Source organism: Thermobia domestica, chromosome 8, assembly GCF_964235325.1.
Source record: "Thermobia domestica chromosome 8, izTheDome1.hap1.1, whole genome shotgun sequence".
NCBI lineage: Eukaryota > Metazoa > Arthropoda > Insecta > Zygentoma > Lepismatidae > Thermobia > Thermobia domestica.
The window spans coordinates 14,842,071-14,852,176 of NC_137461.1; the positions used below are offsets into that span (position 1 = coordinate 14,842,071).

At 38.0% G+C, this 10,106-nt stretch overlaps 1 protein-coding gene across 1 annotated transcript; it reads right to left on the reverse strand.

Annotated features, from left to right (window-relative positions):
* Window positions 1–3,706: 3,706 nt before the first annotated feature.
* Window positions 3,707–9,577, reverse strand: LOC145691557 (uncharacterized). The gene is made up of 2 exons (XM_081766963.1): window positions 9,278–9,577; window positions 3,707–5,008 (listed from the first exon to the last, which is right to left on the reverse strand). Exons 1-2 carry the CDS (start codon window positions 9,293–9,295, stop codon window positions 3,806–3,808), a joined length of 1,221 nt encoding a protein of 406 aa, XP_081623089.1. The 5' UTR covers window positions 9,296–9,577; the 3' UTR covers window positions 3,707–3,805.
* Window positions 9,578–10,106: the final 529 nt, after the last annotated feature.

Consider the following 10,106-nt stretch of genomic DNA (forward strand, 5'->3'; position numbering starts at 1 on the left):
TGTTGATTTTAGATGATTTCCCAGCAGAAACATTGGGAGGGGGAGGCCTGGTAGTGTGAAAATAATGATAATCCACTTTAAGCATGAACAGAGATATGGTAGCATAGAACAGTTCTTCAAAAGGTGCCCTACAATTACTTTTTACAAGCTGTGTGTGTGCGTGTGTCTCTGTTAGGCGATATATAAATAACATTCATTTTACTCTGTGGAAGGAGGGACTAAAACAACACGCCACAAATCATGTTAGTTGGCTTTGCCATGCTTTCAAAATTTCAACTTGTTTTGCCAGTAAAAGTAATTTGAACTGTTAAGGCTGGCAAAACGTTATATTTAGTTCTAACTTAATTTTGAAGAATTCTCCCAGACAAAATAAGACTTAAGTTTATGATTATACTGAAGATTTGTTAATCAACAAGCAGGTTAATCGCTAATGAAATAGAAGTTGCTTTTTGAATTAAGATACTTCTTCCAAATTGTTTTGGAAAAATATCTTACATGCTTCAAAATTTTAACTTGCAACCCAAATGAATCTCGCAGAAATAGGAATACAAAGTAGAAACTAGATCCAGTTGGTTAAGGACAGAAGTCTAATGGAAAGCTTATGTGTATGTAGCATTGACAGTAGTAGAGTACAGAGTACAAAATTCCCACATCGCGACGTTCATAAATACACTTGGACATCACCAGACGGGAAAACACATAATCAAATTGATCACGTTTTAGTAGATAGAAGAAGGCAATCTAGCATAATTGATGTCCGGTCGTTTAGAGGGGCTGATTGTGACACTGATCACTACCTGGTAGCAGCGATAATACGAGAGAGGTTATCGTTGAATAAGGGTAATATTCATTGTCCGAAAACGGAGAGATTCAATTTAAAGAAATTAGAAGAGAGCCAGGCAAGAGAGGAATACCAGATTGAAGTTTCGAATAGATTTTCGGCTTTAGAAGATTCGGAATGCACTAGTGTTGAGGATACCTGGATTGAAATTAGAGATAGCATTAAAATTTCAGCAAAAGAAAAGTTGGGACACGCGGAAATACGTAGGAACAAACCATGGTTCGACCAGGAATGCATAAAACTAGCAGAGAAGAGAAAACAGGCAAAATTACGCTGGCTACAAAATCCGAATGAAATGACTACACAAAATTTCGCAGATATCAGGCGGGAAACTTCCAAAACTTTTAGAACAAAGAAACGCGATTTTCTGAAAGCTAAAATTAAGGAACTTGAAGATAATAGTAAAAATAAAAACATTCGGAACATGTCTAAGGGAATCAACGAATTTAAGAAAGGCTATCAACCTCGTGCTTATATATTAAAGAAATCTGACGGTACAGTTCTCACTGACACGGATAGCATCTTATAGAGGGAAAGATTTCTTTGACGATTTGCTTAACACGCAACCAAAAACTAGTGTTCGTGGAGAAAAGGAGATACACACCGCAGAACCGTATATTCCAGAACCCAACCGAATAGAAGTAGAAACCGCTATAAAGAAATTAAAGAAACACAAATCTCCGGGTGTAGATGAAATTCCAGCTGAGTTAATTTTAGCTGGAGGCGAAAAATTGTGGAACAAGATACACAAACTCATTCTCCTTATCTGGAACAAGGAAGAATTGCCACAAGAGTGGAAAGAATCAATCATTGTTCCAATCCACAAGAAAGGCGACAAAACTGACTGTAATAATTATCGAGGCATTTCTCTTCCGTCAACATTCTATAAAATCCTTTCAAATATTCTGTTAGCAAGGCTGACCCCATACGCAGATGAAATTATTGGAGATTATCTGTGTGGATTTAGACGAAATCGATCAACTATCGACCAAATATTTACCATTCGCCAAATACTCGAAAAAAAGTGGGAATACAATACCCCGGTACATCAACTATTTATTGATTTTAGAAAGGCGTACGACTCGGTTAGGAGAGAAACATTATACAACGTTCTTGCAGAACTTGGAATACCGAGAAAGCTAATTAGATTAATTAAGATATGTTTAAATGAATCCCAAAGTAAAGTCCGGATAGGAAAATTTTTGTCCACGAGCTTTCACGTCGAAAATGGCCTGAAACAAGGAGATGCGTTGTCGCCATTATTATTTAACTTCGTTTTGGAATACGCTATAAGGAAAATCAAAGATAGCAACCAGGGCTTACAGTTGAACGGTATTCACCAGGTTATGGCATATGCTGATGATGTAAATTTAATAGGAGATGATAGGAGAACAATAGAAAGAAATACAGAGATCTTATTAAACGCTTGCAGGGACATGGGTTTAGAAGTAAATGCAGAGAAAACTAAATACATGGAAGTGCGTCGGGACCGGAATACAGCAAATTATGGATACGTTAAAATACTAAATAATACTTTTGATAAAGTGGATACTTTCAAATATCTAGGATGAATATTAACAGAGGAAAATCATATTCACGGAGAAATTAAATGTCGACTAAAAGCAGGGAATTCGTGTTACTATTCAGTTCAAAATCTCTTGTCGTCGCGAATTCTGTCGAGGAATTTGAAACTTAAAATATACAAAACGATAATCATGCCTGTAGTTCTGTATGGCTGCAAAACATGGTCACTTACTCTGAGGGAAGAACATAGACTGAAAGTATTTGAGAACAAGATCCTGAGACGAATTTTCGGACCCAAGAGGAACGGGAATAGGGAATGGCGGAAACTTCATAACTAGGAACTACATAATTTATATGGTTTACCCAACATTGTTAGGGTCGTCAAGTCTAGGAGGCTTAGATGGGCAGGTCATGTAGCTAGAATGGAAGAAAGTAGAGACGCTTTCCAAGTCTTGACTGGAAGACCAATCGGAAAACGACCATTAGGAAGACCTAGACGCAGATGGGAGGACAATATTAAGATGGATCTCGCAGAGATTGGAATACAGAGTAGAAACTGGATGCAGTTAGCTAAGTATAGAAGTCAGTGGAGAGCTTTTGTGAACGCGGCATTGAACCTCCGGGTTCCATAGGCCATAGAGTTAGTTAGTTAGTATGTAGCATTGAAATTCCGGATTCCATAAACCATAGAGTTAGTTGTTATACGTGCTTTTGACGGAGGTGTGGCGGGTTTAACTCCCAGTGGAAGTTGATGATGTTTTGAACTCCTGGTTAACTTACCTGTTTATATTTCATACAGCCTCGCTGAAAGACATGTTAAATTCCAATTAAGCAACTAGTTAATTGTCCATATCAACATGTTTCTCTGACTTTCTTCTTAAGTTAATGTCCCTTTGTGTTGATATGACTAAAGCACGTACGTACTTTCAGCGAGTCTTGCTCGGTTACAGTCAAAAACATTTGTGTACACAGCCTAGGTGCATATTGAGCACAGTGTGTTTGATCAAACAAGACAACTGCACCACTGATCTGTAAGTCTTGTCTCGCATGACCTTGGGTTTGGGAAGGAAATTTAAACACTAATCGATCATATTTTTCTCGGCTTACCTAGACATCTCTATCTTCAAGTTTTGCCACTAGAACCTTATGCATCTCACTTATATTTTCATATAAAAGAAATCTCGTCCTTCTTGGATGTTAGTATTACGTTTATATGTTTCATAGGAGATAGTTTCTAAAGTTCTGGACTGTACGTATTAATCTATAATCTTTTGGTATTATCATTTCTTGAACTTTGGATTCTTTAGTCATAGTAGTTCGTGAATAAAAATGTACTTAACCAGTTATTGTGTTTATTTCTTAAAGTGATGCTTCTGTTTATGTTAGCAAAAAAATTACATCGCATTTTATATGCTTACAAATAAATGCATTCAATAGAATCTATTCAATGTTTTCAGAATTCGTGGTTTCAACCAAATCTTCTTTGGGATAGAAAATGTTTCTGATTGTGGATGCAATACAATCTAAAATATCAGACACCATAGTGGCAACTGTCTCCGAGTACATGTCAACCTGCTTGATTACTTCCTCCTCTGAGGGGTGAATTCCATGCAATAAAGCTATTGACGAACCATTAATTTGATACTCATATGCATCCTGTGCGGAACCTACTTCTTTCATCACTTCGTTCTTATTTTGCACAAAATCACTTCGGATCATTCCTTCAGCAGCACTCGCCTTCATTTTGATCTCGATAATTCCTCTGGTCATCTTGTCTCTCATAGTGTTAGAGAGAGCGGCTCCGTGAGTTTTGAAGCAGTCCTTCAACTCTTCAATGTACCTAGCCAGAGTTGACAGCTGGTCTTGAACTTGCTGCTCTAAAACGTCCTTTTTGTGTTCGAGTTCGAATCTTATTTTGGTCAATAGCGACGTAATTTCTTCTGTGGTGGACTCCCGATGCTCACGAAATTTCTTCAAAGCATCCTTTATCACATCCGCCGCATCTTCAGCTTTGTGTTGTATCATATTGAGCTGATCTCGTAGCTCAGCTTCACTAGATTCCATTGTTGATTTAATGGCTACTGCAGCGTGTTTCATTTCTTGTTTGTTGATTGTATCAGCACGCCCCTGTCTTAGTGAGTTCCGTAAGTGAGTTTGAGCCTCGGTAGATCGTTGTTTGAAGTTCTCTGCGGCTTCTTTTAGTTTTCCAATGATTTCATGATTGGTGAATGATGATGCTGATGTCGTGCTTCTAATAGTTTCGATAACACGTTCACTCACTCCATTATCAATTTTGTCCTGAAGCGCTTTTATCTGCTTGTCCCAATCTTTAAGGCACTCCAATGTTAAATCTGTTATTTTCTTAATGGCATCTGGTGTTGGTTGACCACCTTTGGCCAATTTGGAAGCACACTCCCCTGCCACTTGAATTCTGTGCCGGACTCTATCAACAAATTTCCAAAGCCCTCGGCTCAAATCTGATTTGCTTATCTCCAAGAAAGTATTGCACGTTGACAGTAGACTGTCAACCAGAGCAACTGCAAACTTGCCCAGATCCTTAATTTTTGCTTCGGCCGCTTTAACTCCATTAACAGCAAGTTGGCTCACCGAGTCTGTTTTAACGAGAGCGAATTCGTCTATAAGCTGAAAAAATAAGAAAAGCTGATTTTTAGTACATATTACTGAATAAATTGTCATTACAATATTTACGTTTAACCAAAGATTTTTTATAAAACCTATAAACTTCAATCTTTCGTCCTTACCTTTCATGTATATAAACTTCAACCCTCAATATCATTTCACGTCACTTTTACATAAATTTTAACCTTTTACTTTTGTCCTCTTCTCACCTAATATTGACTTCAAATCTTTAAATTCATCTTACACTTCCTTTATCCTACGCGAGATTCAGTTCCTTACTCTCACAGTTTCTTCCCCCATTTCACCTCAACAAATGTTGTTTTTCATCTTACCTTATATTTATGCGCAGGGAAGAATAAGGAAATGGAACAACCCTACGTCTGATAATTCATTAATGAAAAATTCTTTTAGTTGTAAGTAGACTTAGAAGTACATTGTAATGCAAAATTTAAGGACGAAGGTAAGTTTCGCATGCTTTTTCACTCCAAAGTGGTACAGATTGGTGAAACTTGAACCATACCTAAAAAGTGGTGGTACATTATGATACAGCAAACAACAGAAAGAACCACGTGTTTAGAACAAAAAGTGCTTTTATAACTTACACTGAAGTCACTGTGACTCATGGTGCTCCCGTTGACTTACAGAAGGAATGAAGTGGTTCATAAAGGGATGTGTGATCTCCACAGACAGTGATTTATGCTCTGCAACCATACTGCTCACGAAGTTGATAATGAGTGTTTGTTGTATGGAGTTTTATTCATGCACCAACGCTGTTGACAAATGCTGAATAGTCCTTGGTGCATCTGGACGTGCTGCAAGACGCCTACCTGTAGCGTCACATACGTGTTCGATGGGATTCAAGTCGGGGAAACGAGCAGGGAGTCCATTTGCCGAATTTCGTTCTAAGAGTTCCACCACCTCCGCAGATTGGTATTATAAACATGAAGTCGATACACCGAACCTTCTGAAAACACACATGTGGAGAAGAAGTATAGTTTCACAATAACGTCGACCTGTGACTATACCACGATCAGAAGTTAGTGCTCGATATGCCTGTGCAACATTATGCCTTCTCACATAAGAGCACCTGGGCTTCCTAAACGATCATATTCGGCAATGTTCGTGGGTTCACTGCGTATTTCCCCTTCTCGCTAGATGAGTGTATGTCGAGAAACACTAAGCTACTCAAACTGAATCTGCTGTCATTTTAGAACAGAATTCAACCCCACTCCTTCTCGGTTCAGTCCTGATGATCTCTGTGTCACTGATGGAAAACAAGGCTATGGCCTTTGGCAAAGAGATCAGCCTCATACAGTTGACGTGCGAATGAAAAGAGTGAGATTGAGCGCTTTGCAGTTGTATTAAAAATGTTTGCAACTGACCCCCGCTGTTTGACATCGACCCCTTCTTACCTCTTTCACGTAATTCGAAATGCTCCCCATGCACACAAAACAGTGGTGTGGGCAATACCAAACTAATGGGCGACATTCGTCATACTTCCAATTCCCCGAGGATTGTTCCCCGTGTGAGATCATCCAAATGTTGTCTCTGGGCCATGTTGATATGAATAATGACATCAAAATGTACCTGCACAGATCTCTGACTGACTCTTTCGTTCAACTGTTTCGTGTTGGCGGAGCTCGCCCATTGGTCATGATTACACTGACCTCACGTCAAGCAACGTCTTGCTCCATGTATAGGTGCAGCAGGCCTCTGGCAACATGCTGCAGGGCTTTCATTCGTTTCCACAGATTACATACACAATATTTTGTGTTACCTTACCTACCTCGTCTTTAAGTTTTGCACGCCAGTATATAGATGAGATAGAAAGATGGTGTTTTACTCTTAGGAAAAGACAAATAGCAAAAGATAGAATCTCCTATTTTACAGTTCATTCTATAATGTAATTACACTGTAAATAAATAAATAAATAAATAAATAAATAAATATAAAAATAAACACTCTGTTCCGGTATACCAAAACCGAGAAGTTATTAATGGCAACGAACGGCATTTTTTTTAGCGCCATAAACGTTAATTAATACATAGTGTGCTGTTCCCATGCTGTGCCCCTTCCGTGCCAATATCCACGAAGTTTCTTTTTATAAGTTGACATTGAAAATGCATTGGGTTGTCTTTTTAAATTCACTCATGACGTGCCATACTCTGACCGGCCGCAATCCTTCGGCTTTCTTCGAAGCACACGAACCGACACGAGGTTGAACAGAACCAAAGAAAGTGGTGTTGAGTTGAGTTGATTTTAGTTTAGCGTCCCGTTCAGCAGCGAGGCTATATGAGACGTGGACCTACTGATTAACGTGGAATCCGAACCACATGAGCTCCCGCCGGGAATCGAACCCGGGTCTCCCACGCCAAAGGCGCGTACGCTAACCGCTTAGCCACGAGGGAGCTCAAAGAAAGTGGTGTAGAACAGTAGTTCTCAAAGTAGGGTCCGTGACGCGTGAAAAATTGAAATGTGTTGTAATAAATGAAATTCATAGCTGTTATGCAAGAAGTATTTTTTTCAGTTACTAAAGAGAAAGTAATTAGAAATCATACCGACGTTTGTAAATTTAAATGTTTTCCTACTTTACTAAATTTCTGCCCTTGTGAGTATGAAGAGTTGTATAAAAGGACATTGCAACATTTGATGCCTTTCCTTACCACTTACTTATGTGAGCAGACCTTTTATACTCTTTGCAGTATTAAAAACTTAAAGTGAAATCGTCTTAATGTAGAATCGGATCTAAGATTGATAATGAAAGAACTTATTCCGGATGTTAATGCAATTATGGAAAAATACAAAGAATTTCATTCCTCACATGAATAACCCCACATTTGAGAACATTGTTTATCAAGTAGATTTCCTTAGAAAAAAGAAACAAAGGAAGAAAAAAAAGACTAATTTTCAGTCTTGAAAGTTACTGTATTTTCAATTGAAATTTCGTTCACTAGGAAACAATCATGTATCTTTAGAATAAATTACTTATTGCATTATTTTTCTTGATCTTTTTCTTGTCAGCGGTAATTCTAATTAGTATATTTTTAATACCATGTGAAATTTCAGATAGCATTGCAAGAGAGTCCGAAAGAAGTCCACGTTATCAGAAAATCCAGTAGCGGCAGGGTACGACACAGCATGTATATGTCGGTCGCGGTTGTGGCATGAGCATCTCACTGTATGTGAATTAACCATAAGACTATCGATATTTATAAATAAAATAATTTGGAAGTCCAAAATTAGGAGCTTAAATTCTATTTGTAGCATACGTGTTCCGAGGATCTTTCCTTGTGCAATCGCAAGAGTGAAATTATGTTATCGACTTTGCTCTCATGTCAGAGGTTAATGCTTGTAAGCAGAGACTTTACACGACTGATCCCGCTCGACGCATTACGTATCCTTGCCACGATCCTGCTAAAAAGTAATTGAGAGAAGGACAAAAAACTAGAGTGACATAGCAAAGGTGGTCTCATAAAAATCACAACTTTTGAAATGCCCGCCATTTATGTTCTAGTAAGTTGGCAGCACTGAATGTTACATGATTTTTATCTGTTGTCTTTGTGGTTAATGGCAGTCACGGAACGCCGAATAGCACATGATCGTCGTTTGTTTTCTGTAGAGGTAGGAATGGAACGCTTCATGATATTTGTATTAAGTTTTCAGTATGACGTGAAGCACTCCATTCCTACCCGTACAGAAAACATATGACGATCATGTGCTATTCGGCGTTCCGTGACTGCTATTAACCACAAGGGCAACAGATGAAAATCGTGTAACTTTCAGTGCTGCCAACTTACGAGAACAGAGATGGGAACGATTTCAGAAGTTGCGTCCTTTATGGGACACCTTTTAGCAATGCATTTGTTTGGCATTAGTATACTTCAACGATTAAAATACATCTCACCGGAGATTGCGTCAGCTCTATGAACAACTTTTTCACCTATGATTTTGGCAAAATTGAATCATACGTCTAGCGTCTTTTTTTTTTCGGGAGTTCTCCCGCTTTTCCTCACTTCCTTTATTCCATAATTCCATTCATTATTATCTTCACTGTTTCTCTTAGCCTTAGTAACTTAGGGCCTTACGCAGAGTCGTTCTGAAGCGTGATTAATGCCATACTAAAAATGTTCGACTAACGTATGTTTTTTGCAGTAGTCAGGCCTTTAGTATGACGCTAATCTTACTTCAAAACGACTCTGCATAAGGCGGTTAAAGTCTAGTAGATGATAGCATACAATTTGCTTAAACAGAAAACATATTAATGAAACTTACGTCTAAAAGCAAATCCATATTTTATCATATGTCCTAATCAACAGCTAAAATTTCTTCTACCGCTACAGGACACTTTACTCGTTAAACGACACATTCAAGACGCTTCCTCCCTTTCATATTAGAAGATTAAACACTAATTTCACAGGAACAGTGGAATTTATTATGTTAACAATAAATAGGCCATCATTGTTGTTATGGTTATCTATATTAATAAAGAAATATATTCTGAAATAATTCACTATATTATCATTTTCTAATACGATGATGAAATTAGAACCACGTGAATTTAACAATATCTTTCATTTTCACTACATTGTCAGGAGGATCGAGTGCGCGAAGAGTTCACAACTCGATTCTAGCTCGCACGATCTTGTGGTTCCTAGTAGATAACATAATGTCTGCGTGTTTCTCTGGCTCTTTCGCTTCCTGCTCGCTCTGATCATTTCAGGATTATTCATTCTCAACATTTCTTGCGTCTTCCAAATAATATAAATAGCTTTCCTCTTACAACAACGGGCGATATTAGATAGTCAATAAAATGTATTAAGTCTTCTGCGCACGAGATGGTGTTATTATCCTGAATCTCAGAATTTATGAGCGGCATCGAATTAGATCTAACGCCATTTGACAGCTGACAGTTGAAGCTAGTAAGAATACAAAATGTGTTGGAATTATCATAATCAGACACAAGATATTTCGCCGTGAAAATCAGTAAAGTCCCACAAACCTGTACTACAGTTTACAATTTTATTTCGATAAAAGGGCAAATACTGCAGAGGGTCGTGAAGAAATTTGTAATATTTATGGGCAAGATACATTACCAAAATCA